The sequence below is a fragment of the Chiloscyllium plagiosum genome, chromosome 35 (assembly GCF_004010195.1).
Source record: "Chiloscyllium plagiosum isolate BGI_BamShark_2017 chromosome 35, ASM401019v2, whole genome shotgun sequence".
Classification (NCBI taxonomy): domain Eukaryota; kingdom Metazoa; phylum Chordata; class Chondrichthyes; order Orectolobiformes; family Hemiscylliidae; genus Chiloscyllium; species Chiloscyllium plagiosum.
In genome coordinates, this window is record NC_057744.1 from 16,419,037 (window position 1) to 16,434,159 (window position 15,123).

Below are 15,123 nucleotides of genomic sequence, written 5' to 3' on the forward strand. Positions count from 1 at the left end.
ACTATTACTTTGTTGGCAGGAATCTGATGCAACACATTTCAAAGCTTTCCCCAAGTTAATGCAAAAAGGTCTCACAGACGATTAATGCTGACACAACTTTACAGTTAGAAAGATTAGTACAATTTTAACAACACTCAAACATCAGGATGAAAATTCCTCTTTTTATGACCATATTTAACTGAAAATTTAAGATTGTGCACATTGTGCACCTGCCATTGTTATGAATGCTGAAAAATAGAGAACATTACCACTGGAAAATGCTACATTAAAAATATTTAGCTATATTAATTTGAAATCAAATCTCTACAATCAGATAACAGAAACATTTAAAATAAAACAAATTAACTTAAACAAAACGAGAATCAAATCCTGAAAAGAGACCCAGCTCTGCAAGCTCTTTGCAGCTTTCAAAGCCATCAGCAGGATTTGCTCCCTAAACTGTGACTTGTAATCCTAAAGCTCTCAAATATGTAGCCTGCCTTTTATGGATTCAAGAAAATCAAAAAAAAAATTCAATTTTTAGGTTGAAGAAATCTGAAAAAGGAATCTCATGATTCCATGTTCCTTTTTTCACATTAAAATCTCAAGTTCATCAGATTTTCAAGAAAAAGTGATGCTTTTAAATATCTCCAAAAAGTGTTTTTGGTGCTATTCAACACCAGCACTACAAATAAACTTAATGCACAAAATGGTTCACTGATTTCAACTAGATTTAATTGGCCTTCAAACTGTGCACTGTTGGTCAGAGGTACCAAAATAATATTTGGTGCCAAATCCAAGTGGGCTTCTCAACTCAGCTGACTAAGATTTTGTTCCAAATCTGTACCTCAAGTTTCAAACTTTAAAATGTTATAGTACGTCATGTGAGAGCAAAGCTTAGTTATAACTGAAAAAAAAATCATTTAGCGCATATGTTCTATACGTAACTGACATCATTAATTTGGACATATACTGAACAAAGTTTATCCCATTCACTTATTAAATCACATTACTGTACTGCTGCCAAAAGGAAATCATGCGGTGGCATACTGATAATGTTAGTACAACTATGAGACACAACTGACTTCAAAACGGTGTAGCTCTGTTCTTTCTGTGGAAGCTGCATATGGCATGATAATTCTGAGAGAAAGCTGTGAAGAGTGCCTAGCAGTGCCAACTAAGAATCCTATCAAATCATTTCAGGAAATGTGGAACAATATTTCTCTAAATATAAAAAATGCTTGATGTTGTTTGCATGTATTATTAAAAATAATTGTCAATTTGTTACTTTTAAATGAGTTGCTGAATACAGAGAAACCAGGAATACCATTGACAGTTCTATCCCAAGTTTCTGCAAAGACTTTGCGAAACAGCGTACAGTGAGGAAATAAAGGACAGAGGAAGAGTGATGCAAAACTGTGACAACATTCAAATAAAAGTATATCTTCAAAATTAAATCGCAAATACTAATTTGGCACCAAGTGACTATAATGCTTGTATATAAAGCATCTACTGGCCTAGATTAACAAAGCGTACATGAGAAACATTTCGCAGTTAATCACTTAGTGTGAAACAGAGTACAAATATTAGCAAGGTTTTGTACGTCAATGCAAATTTATTTTCCATTTGAGCATGGACATTCCCCAACAGAGATTCTTTTCAGTTACTGGTAATTTCCATCTTATTTAGTCGCAACAATTCTTTCCTAGTAATAACAAAATATGCACTAGATACAGCTGACATGTAGCAAATAAATGAGATTTCACCATAAATACATTGGTTGCATCCCTGTAAAAGGGACTTAATTTTTTATAACTAATACCAGTAAGTGCACCTTTTTCACAAAAACAGGAAAATGGAAGAGCTCAAAATACTGTGTTGAAATATCCTGTCACATCCTAACCTATCAGACAAATCAAATAATATGAAACAATGGGGTTTCCTCTGGCTTTAAGTTTCCATATTGTGCTAAATTTACTGGGTGCTATGTAGAAATTAGTTAGAGAAATAAGAAGTTTTGTAAGAACATTTAAAAATTTAAAAATATTGTTACATTTATTAGCATTGAATGCCAAACTACTACATGAGCCTTTTACTGTCTATTTCTTTGCCACATTTAGTTTAGTATTTAGATTTTACATGTTGCATTTCTGTTAAAATATATAAGTGTGAGAAGCTTTTTTATCAATGAAAAAATACGTTACTGGTCACATTTTCTGGAAATGTGAACATAGAGATACAGTACATGGTAATAACAATGAATAAATGGATACATTCCGAATGCATTACCAAATAATGCTTCAACATTCCACAGTAAATGTTAATTATCAACATAAAATTACACAGTAAGTTTGCCTGCAGCTGAAGGGTGAACATTTCGGGGAAAAACAAATCTAAATTCTCTCTTAACTTTGTTCTGTTCTATCGAAGACCTTGCTTATTTTCCAGTTCGAAAGAAGTTCACATACACATTGCAGTAAGCTTTAGAGGCTGACTGTCTTGTGTGTATTTCTAACTTTAAAAAAAAATCAGACTGGTTTTTATCTCTATTTTTTACTTGTATTTTAGGGGAAACTGAAAATCAAATTCTTCACCATATAAAGTAGAGATAACACAGGTGTTATGAACCAGAAAAGAAAGTGCTTAAAATTATTTCTGTTAACTATTTATTTTAGGTAATAAAATTTAGTCAATTGCCTGTCCCTTCAGGAAATTGTAGCAATACACTTCTATGTTTTCTTAATTACCTATGGCACTTTTCTTCATCTGTAAAAAATAATTAAATTAGAATATCTATATTTAAGGCAATTCTACCAAACTGCAGTCAGACTTTAAGAGCTTATATTAATTTGCTTACAAACGGCTTATGTAAAGAAAGCATTCAAAAGAAAATATAGAGCTATGACCTACACACATTTTCAGGAGTTTTCTGTATATGGTATGGTGCATGCCAGCATAGCTGTATGAAATTAAGCATATTTAACCAAGCTGTGTTTAAGATCAGCTTTCATTGCATGTGTTTGCATTATTACTAAAGTACCAATTGGCAAATTGCAGCAAAAAAACCTAGGTATCAATTTAGAAATAGATTCTTAAAACAAAAGTTACTTTTAATTCTCTTTCAATTTAACTTTAAATCGACAATAACTTGTATGAAACCTTTTGTAGCTGTTCCAGATATACAATATACAATATTTATACTACGGTTTTACTTTAGTTTACACACATACAGTTGCTAATTCTTTTGAGCCATTGTTCCATTCATCAGGCTGCCAGGCTATAGTAACGATTTGTTTAATGAAAGAGGAAAAGGAAGGGTGACAGATAGTTGATGAAACAAGTAACTACAGAATGAAATGATTGTGATAGATCCTCACAAAAGAAGGTAACTACAGAAATAGCCTTCTGAAGAAGAAATGCAGAAATTGACAAACTTAGCCAAGATAAATTGAAAATTGAATGTACATGCAAAAAACAAAACCAGACAATGGACAATTGATTTTAAATTGACATTTTGTTTAAAAGTTCATTTGTTTAAAAAAAACACGGTACAATTTCAAGAATAATGTTCAAATACATCTGAAGCAACTGCAAAGGCGTAAAATGATGTGTTGAACTGTCTTGAGGAGAAACCAGCATGCCTTCTTTGAGAGTCTAAGACAGCAAAACAACTAGAATTGCAGAGAAAAGTAATGAAAAGAGTGTGTATGATATTGATGAACCACCCAAGGTTGCTGTTGAAGCCAAAGTATTTCCATCCAAAGGCAGCAAAGAGTTGTACAACAAAATAGCCATTCCAATCATTTGGTGTTCATAGAAAATATACAGTAATGGAAACATATGTGTATGACAACAGGCAAGTGGAAGAAAGGACGGGAACGGGGAAGAAAAGGGAGTGGGATAAGAGAGAGAAAGAGAGAAAAAGATCATAAATATAAAGCCAAATTAAGAATTTAAGGTAAACAAATAAAGTGTAAATTTTAACTTGAAATAAAACAGATTAGAGAAATATCTGTGCAACGTAAGTATGCTTAATTGTAAGCAGAGCACACAAGGTCAAAGATCATATTCATGGTTACAGGGTTAAAGGTCACAAACTAAGCTGGGAGAATGGAAATGATCACACAATGGGTTGCAAGTACAGAATAGAGCAAAAAGAAACAATAAGTAGTTTCTATGAAAGACAAACATAAAGCTGGAATAAGGCTGGTAAGAATGTATTTGAAATTAATGCTATGTTTTACTTTGCTGCCATATATGTTAGCTGCATTCAGTTAAAGGGCTTTCAACTATTGGCATGGAAAAGCAGTTCCTTTGCCCATGCTCCAAGCTGTTGTGTAAGTAACTGCCTTAGTGATGTAACAGGCCAGTAACACTTGATGTAACATTGTCAGCCTCATCATGCAAATTGCAGCACACTCTGCTGCATCCCCAGAAAACATTAATGTGTTAACTCATTAACCACTAAACAATAGAATCCATCCACAGAACAGCTAAAATATTCAAAAGTCCAATTCATCAGTTCCTGCACCATTAATGAAGTGAATCAGTACAGTGCTTTCATTGACCTGGTCAAAAAAAATGTGCTTAAGAGTAACATTTCAAAATGAATAGTATTTAGTTGAAAGTATTTTTTTTTGCCTGAGAAAGCCTACACCTACACATTCAGGACTATATTTTCCTCTTATTGCAAATAAAGCATTAACTATTAATTGTTAACATAATTAATAAATTACAAATCAAAATGGAGAAAGAAATTGTTGTATATATTATATTTCATCATAGAATGACATTGTACTGAAGGGGTCCATTCATTCCATGATGCCTTGGCCAGTTCTATAAAGTCAGAAATCACACAACACCAGGTTATAGTCCAACACGTTTGTTTGAAACCACAAGCTTTCAGAGTGTGCACTTCACCTGACGAAGAAGCCGCAATCTGAAAGCTTGTGATTTCAAACAAACTTGTTGGACTATAACCTGGTGTCGTGTGACTACTGACGCCCACCCCAGACCAACACCAGCACCTCCACATCACAGCTCTTCAAAAGAGTCATCGCATTCATCCCACTCTCTTCCAGTTGGTCCAGTACCCTGAACATACTTCCACTTCAATATTTATCCAATTATTACTTCCATGAATGAAGAAAACCAGCCAGGCAGAATGCAAATGGACAACGTTCCAGAGACACTAAACCTGAAATGCATGATGCTCATTGTTTAGCAAGAAAAATTAATGCTGACTACAAATAAGCTAATACACAGACGCTGCTGGGAAGCTTCCATTATCTTTCATGGCAAACAAACCTACGACAAAAGATTGTCAAACATTTTGGAACTGTGTTACATACTGTATTTAGCAAATTCTACTTAACTTGAAGTAGGGGCTACACAGCTAGTAAAATATATTAAAATGCTTAATGGTGTGCTAAAACACAACATCTCACACTCTGCCTTTGGGAAAAGTATTTTCTTTTCAAAATAATCGCTTTGAATATTATTTATCACAATATGGTTCCTTTATATTCTGGTCAAGCACAAAAACAAATTGTCCTTTCTTTATAGAATGAGCTCACAGCTCTAAGTAATAATTCTGAAACAATTTTGTAAGGTTCATCATTACCAATTTTTTGTTGCTAAATTTCATTGAAAATTTTTCCTTGGGAATTAAGCTACAGCAACAAAAAAATGCCTATTTTTAAACATTTTCAATGAAGAGGAAAATATCGCCCTTTATATCTTAAGGAGATTTTGGATTCACTCTGATACCGCAGTGTAAATTGCTAAAATCATAAAAAATGATAATAAGATTCTCTTTGGATCAAAGTCTGTCAATGAAAATCCTGTGTTCTGATTCACAGATAACCAGTATTACTGGGCAGATAAACAGCAAGAATAGGTAAAATAGCAAGAAATCCAAGGGCCTGCAGCCAATAACTTGTGATGAAACTGTAACCTTCACTACTTGCAAAAATAAACAATTAAGTAGGTTTTACATTGAAATCAGGAGCCTCTGCAAACTAACTGGAGCATGAAGTGCAAGTTGCCATATCCTGTTCCAAAACGAATCACACCAGAACATTCATGTTTGAAATGCATTATCAGTTGGTCACAGCTTTGGTGACCTTCCAGTGTTCAAACAGTATATATGCCATTGAAGTCACATTAATAACCTTGGATGGTATCAGGATTCAGAAACAATTATAAGGACTGCTGAAGTATAAAACTTGTCATGCACTGAGAGAGGTTGCATGTCAGCCAGATTCAATTCAGCCGATTAACATCAGTAAACTATAGTTCAGAGAGACAAAGAAAACTGTATTATCAAAACCTGGACTGTCACTGCAATTAAATTTCGCAAAGTAATCAGGGCAATTATTATCACTAAATTTGGAAAACAAAATTATGCTCAAAACAGTATATAGTGATGACAGATTTCAAAACCTAAGAGTTGTACAAAGAACTTGGATCTTGCAAGTTTTTAAATTATTTTCAAATCCGTGTGGGCTTTTTTGTCCTTGGGTCATTCTTTTGATATTACTGCTTATAATAAAAGTACAGGCTTCTCACAACTACTACTTCTTTGATGTTGCTATGGTAGATAATAGCAATGGTCTCTACCATTTCAGAAGATTCTTACTTTTTGTGAAACATCTTTCAGTCAGGGAGCTGGCAGTTACAGTATGAACTTGAGAAAGTTGTCCTGATGTTCTACAAACTTCAGATCTTGGACCAACCAGCTGATGACTTTGGCTGCTGAAATCGAGTTGTGATTCGCACAGGATGTACAAAACTGTGGGGCAGAATCTTGTGAGAATGACGGGAGAATCTGGCTGAGAAGGGGGCATGGGTCCCCTGTGATGCCTCTTCCCAGGAATATCTAGTGTCACAATCAGGACTGTGTCAGACCAACAGCATGCACTCCCCTGGGATCGTTGTTCAGATGATAGAATGAACTACCAGTCTCTACTGAATGGCAGCAGCATTGAGCAGACAGAGCCTTACAACACAAAGGATCATTATTCGATCCCTGGCCACAGCTGACAAAAGGGAATTGGGTGTTCTGGTGCGGTGGACTCTTGGCAAATTTTCCCTTCCTGGTGTTGGGTCCCTTGATCAGGCAGGGAGAGCCAATGAACAACTGCTCCCTCTCCCCGCCAACCTCTATGGAAGAAAGCAAATACGTCCCACCCATTGCTGGATTAATACTGTTGGTGACAGGAGGAGGTCCTCAAGGCTGTCCAAGGGTCTTCTTGCTTTGGACTTTATCAGGAAGGAGGCAGGAAAGTGTTATCTGCAGGAAGGATCCCATTTGCCATCCTTCTGCCTGAATAACTGCCAACTTGCCCTCCACCCACCAGCAAACGTGCTACATTGGACAGCAGAAGATTCAACTTGTTCAGCTAGATAACCATTAACCTGCTCAAGAAAGTGTGATTGTCAAATATTGAAGAGCATTATAGCTTGCTGCAGTTTACCCTTTACTGAACGGTTCTTACGCTCTGTTCCAATGTAAGATTCCAATTTCATTTTGTGTTAATGGCTGTACCCATGATTACTGCATTGCAAGCCAACATTTCTTGCTGGATACAAGTCTGGTAGTGGAAAAATGTGATTGGAAAATGAACTGTATTCACTTTCAAATGATATGCAGAGAAGTACTAACTAGTACAATTTTTTCCATGAAAGAAATAAATGAAATTCAATACATTACAGACAGATGAATACCATATAAAGCAGTATTCAATTTTACAAGCATGATTAGATTTGGGGATGCAGCGTCTTTGCAAGATTTAATGCAAATAATATTTGAAAGCAGCCAGAAATCGTACCTGGAATGACAGTGGGTTCTACTGAGGTCCGGAAGGAGACTGAACCAGCTTCTGACTTGCCTTGCAGGTTCTCAGCAACAACGTAAACTTCATATTCAGAGTTCCATTCCAGATTTGCGAGAATAACATATTCACTGTCAGATGGTAATCGCATCTCAGGTTTCCAGTCGGAGTGATGTTTCTGCAAAATAAGCCATTCGTGAGCAAAGAGCAAAAAGAGTTGCAACCTAATAGATTGGTGCAGATAAATGTCCACTAGTTAAAGCTATCGTGTGCTGTGCTATGTGAGAGCTCATTTTTTAATCAGTTTCAGAAAATGTAAAGCCTGCCAGTGATTGACCTTCTCACTTGTGATTTTGAGGCAGAGATAAATGGTACACAGATTCATCAGCAAAGTCCAGAAATGGAGCAGATTTGAAGTCAAGGGGTGCTATTCAGCTTGTCCTTTGTCGGGGGGGGAGTCAGCCATTAAATTCTGGGCTTTTTCATTTTACTTTCTGGACACAAGTATTAGCATTGAGATCCTGGGTTCAACTGTGAAAGCAATGTAACTTCTACCGGCTAAAACAGTTCTCAAAAGTACAACAGGGCAAAACTAAAATGAAATTTCCGGTGAAGTCATATCAGGCTCAAAGTAACTTTGTTTCTCTCTCCACTGCTGCTCCCAGACATACTGAATTTTTTCCAGTATCTTCTGACTTTGTTTTGGATTTCCAGGTCTGATTTTTCTTTTTAGTTTTTAATAAAGTGAAGGTTGAAAAGTGTGGTGCTGGAAAAACACAGCAGGCCAGGCAGCATCCGAGGAGAAGGAGAATCGACGTTTCGGGCATAAGCCCTTCTTCAGGAATGAGGCTGGTGTGCCAAGCGGGCTGAGATAAAAGGTAGGGGGGAGGGAATTTGCTGAGATGAAAGGTAGGGGCCCGCTTGGCACACCAGCCTCATTCCTGAAGAAGGGCTTATGCCTGAAACGTCGATTCTCCTGCTCCTCGGATACTGCCTGACCTGCTGTGTTTTTCCAGCACCACACTTTTCAACTCTGGTCTCCAGCATCTGCAGTCCTCATTTTCTCCCAATAAAATGAAGGTGCCTTTCTAAAGAAAGGTTGGATACTGGTATGTGAAACTTGAAATTCTTCAAAAGAATATAAGACAATGAGGAAAAATAAAATACATTTTCACTTCATAAGAAGTATCTAAATGAAAGAAATGGAGTAACTGGCAAACGGGATTCCTAATCTGCGGATAATTGGACCAATGGAGTTCCCAAACTTCAGTTTTCAAAATAGAACAATGATCCTATTTGGTGAAACTATGCAACTTTCAGCACCAAGTTGCATACTGATAACTAAGATGCCAATATTTGCTTCTGACTTTATATGATGGGTTATACTGTCCTATAGAACAAACTGGAGGGATACATTCAGTTACCTATTTTGCTAACATTTAATGATAGCATACCCAAGGACAGAGCTTTGTTCCCAAAAGAAATGAATAACTGTCTCAACTACTGTGAAGGTTTTCAATCTTTGCGGAAACAATGGACTAAACTGAAAACAAGACAGATAAAACTGAAGTAACCTGAATGCCACATATTGAAATACAATTTTTTCACAAACACAAATAAATGGGGGTTGATGAATCGTCTATTTGTCAAAGGAGGTCCACTAACAAAGTCGCTTAAGATCACAGAAATTCAAAAAGGCTTTGAGCAAAGAAGTTGTCAAGTCATTTGCAGCTTATACTACATTTGGATTATTGTGTGCAGTTCTGGTCTCCACATTTTAGGAAGGATTTGGAGACAGTGCAAAAGAGGTTTACCAGGACGTTGTCTGGATTAGAGTGCATTAGCTATAAGGAGGGGTTGGACGAACTTAGATTGTTTTTGTTCGAGCTTCAAAGATTGGCAGAGGGGTGACCCGATGGAGTTATATAAAATGATGAGAGACATGGATAGGATGGATGGTTGGAGTCTTTTCTTCAGGGTTGAAATGTGAAATACTAGGGAATACAGGTTTAGGATGAGAGGCAATGTTTAAAGGAGATGTATGAGACAAATTTATTTTTATACAGAGGGTGGTGGGTGCCTGGAACACACTGCCAGTGGAGGTGGTGAAAGCAGCTATGATAGCAATGTTTAAGAGCCATTTAGTTAGACCCAAGAACGGGTAAATAATAGAAGAACAGGGACCATGCGTAGGAAGATGGGATTAGTTTAGGATGGCATCATGGTCGGTACAGACATGGTAGGCCGAAGGGCCTGTTCCTGTGCTGTACTATTCTATGTTCTGAATTCAAATGGTTATGACATAACCTTGCTTAAAAAAATTCAAATACTTGAAAGCGAAAGGAATGCAGGGATGAGCAAGTGGAGATAATTGAGCTAGCCTTCAAATGAACACACTCAATAAGTTGAGTGACCCTCTTCTATGTTGAAAAACTGTAGGTTTCAATGACATTAAACAATAAAAGTTAGACATATTAGTAGTAACTTGAACTCTCAAAGTGCTGGAAAAGATTTTGATTCAGCATCATGACAGAATAATCAGGACGTCATGCTTCAATTGGTCATAGTCTTGGAAAGGAAGAATAAGCATTTTCTATGACTGACAGAAATTCAAATACAGAAGATATTCAGCCTTGATCTGGACTAATCACATGTTCGTCACTGAACAGTGATGCAACCACAGTTATTTAAATATATATTAATCACTTGAGAGTAGGAAATGAATGTACTATCGCCATATCTGTGGATGACAGAAATAGGTGGGGATTGGTGAGGATGTCGCCAGCAATCTACAGGGGGATACAGACAAGGTACGAGTGGGCAAAAACTTGGCAGGTGGAATAGAATATGTGTTTATAATTTTCACTGAAAGAATAGAGAGTTGTTTATTATTTAAATTGGGAAAGACTTAAAATGCTGAAGCACAGTAGTCTGGGGGCTGCTAGTACACAAAAAGTTAACATCCACGTTCACCAGATAATAGAGAAGGCAAATGCAATATTGGGCTTCATTTCAAAAGGAATGGAGTATAAAAATTGGGAGGTTTTGCTAAAACTATCAAGGCACTGGTCAGGCTACAGCTGGAATACTATGTACAGTTCGGTCCCTTACCCAAGGGCAGATATATATTTGCATTGGAGGCAGTCCAGAGAAGGTTCACTTGGTTGATGCTGACTATGGAGTGATTTTCTTATGTGATGTCGAGTAGATTGGGCCTACTTAGGAGGATGAGAGGAGGCCTTATTGAAACATAAGATTCTTTGAGGGCTTGACAGTGCAAAGGTTGTGGCAGAGCCGAGAGCTAGGAGCAGAATCTCAGAGTAAGGAGTTGCCCATGTCAGATAGAGAGAGAAAGGATGGCGAATCTGTAGAATTCTTTACTGCAAAGGGCAGTTGAGGCGGGGTTGTTAAATATACTCCAGGCCGTGATAAACAAATTTCTAACAAGAGAGGGAATCAAGGGTTATTGAGATAAAGCAGGAACATGGAAAAGAGGGTTATCTGATCAACTACAATCTCATTGAGTGGCAAAGCAGACACAATGGGCTGAATGGCCGATGTCTTATAGTTCTATGGTTACAATAATCCTAAACTTGATCCAAAGGTACTCAACTTCCATCATCTGCTTTTATTACCAGACCTTCATGAGATGAAATGATTTTTAAAGTGGATAAATACTAACCTAATATGGCTGCTGTGATCATCTGGCCACAGATTGAGCTAGATCCAAAGAACCCAACACAGAATAAAGCAGGTGAAACACAAAAAGCAAGTACATGACCTGGCTGCACTGAAATGACCATTTCATTCAAAGACAAAGACAGAGAAACCAGACAAGTAAAAGTCAGAGCCAAGAAATTTACATCTCATGTTGCACGGTTGCATTGCTAAGAGTTCCAAGAAAACAGAAGAGAGACATGCTGGGGGAGAAAGTGAGAGGGGAAGGCAGGGAAATGGACAGATAGAGAAACCGGAAGGAAAAGAAGACAATTCCAAAAAAGGGAAGGAACTTGAGCTAAGAAAGGAAACTGAAGGCAGCTCTGATGAGGAAACCACACCAAACTCAGAAGTAACAGTTGAAATATTAAGATTTGACAATTTAAAACCTGATTTTGATGAGGAAGATGCAGATGATATCATTATCTCTTTTGAATAATTGGCATAGCAGTTACGAGTGCCATATAAGAGCAGGCTTCTTCGGAAGGTTCACAAAGTTTACTTTCTTTTCCTGCAGAGAATGCCACTACCCACAAAACAGTGAAAGGGACTATTTTCAATATCCAAGAGCTACGGCATGGTGGCACAGTGCTTAGCACTGCTGCCTCACAGTGCTGGAGACCTAGGTTCAATTCCTGCCTCAGTCGACTGTCTGTGTGGAGTTTGTACATTTGCCCTGCGTCTGTGTGGGTTTCCTCCCACAGTCCAAAAATGTGCAGGTTAGGTGAATTGGCCATGCTAAATTGCCTGTAATGTTAGGAGAATGGGTCAGTGTGGACTTGTTGGGCTGAAGGGCCTGTTACCACACTGTAAGTAATCTAATCTTTAAAAAAAAAAGTTTTTTAGGAGAAAAATGTCAGACCCTTGAGAAACAATATAACCAGATTTAGAATTTGAATGGCTCAGGAGTTCACTTTTTACAATGGGTATAAACATTTAATATCAAGGTCACCTTCGAAAAACATTGAGGTAATGCTCCAGAAGTTTATACTCTTAATTTCAGACTTATATAGAAGAGTGTAGCAGGATCCAGGCAGACAGCAATTCTGGCTGAAGATTGAGAGTTAACTCAAAACTCACAATGCAGGAAAGCTGGGATCCGGAAGCTGTCACTAACCCAGAGAGGGGTAAAGGCAAGATAAAACCCACTGAGTCAAGCTGTAGAGAAAAGCGAAGCCAGGCAGAGGAAATACAACCATCCACAATCATTGAAAAGGATGGGGGACAGGTGGGAAACTGCCTCAAATGGTTCCATTGTGGCAAACCAGGTCATGCAAAGGAACACGGTTGGTTATAGAGATCCCAAACAAATCCAAGCTGCAAGGCCAGTGACAGTAGCATTAAGGATGGTCAGTGCCTGCTCAGGCATGACAATTAGCCAGGTGAGTTGTCAGGAGTGCGTGTGCAAAGCAATGATGAACATGACTGTTTTAAATAGCCAGTGAGCATTGTCCACGGCAATGGTTCTCATAGACATTGTCAATGGGGAAAAGGATTTCCAACTTGAAAGCAAAATAAGTCGCAGTGTGCTGATAAAAAGGGCTCATGGGGAACTGTACAGAGGTGCCAGTAGTTAAAGTTCATTGAGAGAGTGAGCTGGCTACCTCTGGTAATGGTGGGGGTAGATCTAAGCTAACAATGTCAGCAAGAGCTATTTTATTGGGGAATGGTCTGGAAGCAAAATATACTCCTCAAACAGAAAAAGACAAGGTAAAAGAGAGCTAAAAAGGCTGACAAATGCCAATTGGAAGTAGTGGACAGGCCAAGGATGGAGGAAGATCACTAGTCTTACAGGGGGCTGCAGAATTCACGAGGGTTGGAGTGGCTCAAAACGTCACGTGACATTAAATGAGCAGGAAATGGAAAAGACGCTGGACACTGAATGATGTTCAAAACCTCTTTGCAATGAATCCCATAAGGTCTAGGCTTGCTCAGGAAGGGTCATTTGAATTAAGCAGGGCTGAAGACAGGACTGAAGTTTCAATAGGATCAGGAGAGAGTATGAAGCTGTTAAAAAAGCCAACAGCTATAAAAGTATAGAAGGAGCCACGCAAGGTGACAAAAGATCTTAGAATAGAGTCAGAGGTATGATTAATAGACACCTTCATGGTAAAATTAAAACAGGGCCTAATGGAGTTTTCAGATATGAAAGTGAAGCCCCAGTTAATGGAAGAAATGCCAGAGAGAACAGCAAAAGCTGAACCACCACCTGATGGCAATCATGTTATAACGGAAGTGAAATAGATTAGGGGACAATGTGTTCTCATAATAAATGGTAAAGGGAAGGAAGCACAGTCCACAGTAGATATCACTGGCCACCAAAGTGTACCGGGGAGTTAAACAGAAGTTTACATGGTGGGGGTGGAGAATTTCAAAGGAACTGCACCATATTTCCAGCCTTAACCAGTCAGATTGGGTGGATATAAAGTTAAATGAGAGCTAGGTGCAGGACAAACTTTAGATGACCATCTATCAACATTCTACAAATCAAATTTTAAAAAGTTCCAGAAGGCAGTATAGAGGAACCTCGATTATCCGAATACCGATTATCCGAAAATCGGATTATCCGAAGGAGGTCTCGAGATCCTGACAGAAACGTTACATCAAAGAGATGTTTCCAACAGTGAATGTGTCTTTTGTTTACAGGGATTAAACAGGCACTGTCTCCAAATGACTGACTGCCCGACCTCTCTCTCTCCCCACACTTTACCTGGAGTTCCACAGAGGGGTGTACCCTAAACACCCCTTCCCCAGATAATCTCTCCAACATTGTCCTGTACAGGGCAAATGTGAAACCTCTCAAAAAGTTACAGTAAGAAGTTGTTTGTATGTGTGTGTGTGTGTGCGCGTGTTATTTGGAGATTTAGCACACAAAGGCAGCTGCAGCAGCAGTCTTGTTGTTGGTGTACAGTCCGGCTGCACCAGAGAGGGGGCGGGAGCGAACAGGATTTGGCGGTGGAGGTGGTGTTGGATGTGGTTGGGGGGCGGGGGGGGGGGGGGGGGGGGTGTGGGTGGGGGCAGGGGCTCATGCGCTGTATGCTGCTGCAGTCTCCTGAACGGAAGCAAACTTTAAAAGCTCCGAGCACCAGAGGAAAGGCATTTAATCAATTAACCGAATAATCGATTATCCCAACGAAATAGTGCCCGCCCATTTCATTTGGATAATCGAGGTTCCCCTGTATATGGACTAAAGACGGGTTAAGAGCTGAAAATGTGTTGCTGGAAAAGCGCAACAGGTCAGGCAGCATCCAAGGAACAGGAGAATCGACGTTTTGGGCATAAGCCCTTCTTCAGGAATGAGGAATGTGTGCCAAGCAGGCTAAGATAAAAGTTAGGGAGGAGGGACTTGGGGGAGGGCCGTTGGAAATGCGATTGGTGGAAGGAGGTCAAGGTGAGGGTGATAGGCCGGAGTGGGGTTGGGGCGGAGAGGTCAGGAAGAAGATTGCAGGTTAGGAAGGCGGTGCTGAGTTTGAGGGATTTCACTGAGACAAGGTGGGGGGAGAGGAAATGAGGAAACTGGAGAAATCTGAGTTCATCCCTTGTGGTTGGAGGGTTCCTACGCGGAAGATGAGGCGCTCTTCCTCCAACCGTT

At 38.7% G+C, this 15,123-nt stretch overlaps 1 protein-coding gene across 22 annotated transcripts in view; it reads right to left on the reverse strand.

Annotated features, from left to right (window-relative positions):
* LOC122540675 (neural cell adhesion molecule 1-like) overlaps positions 1-15,123 on the reverse strand; it is a 508,029-nt gene that overhangs the window by 43,326 nt on the left and 449,580 nt on the right. For 17 of the 22 annotated variants that reach the window (XM_043676739.1, XM_043676737.1, XM_043676738.1 and 14 more), the window contains one exon: positions 7,812-7,992. In XM_043676739.1, coding sequence (XP_043532674.1) covers positions 7,812-7,992 — 181 coding nt within the window. Of the gene's footprint in view, positions 1-1,574; positions 3,714-7,811; positions 7,993-15,123 lie in introns of those variants that run through there. The other 5 variants (XM_043676741.1, XM_043676742.1, XM_043676736.1 and 2 more) reach the window with 1 other exon arrangement.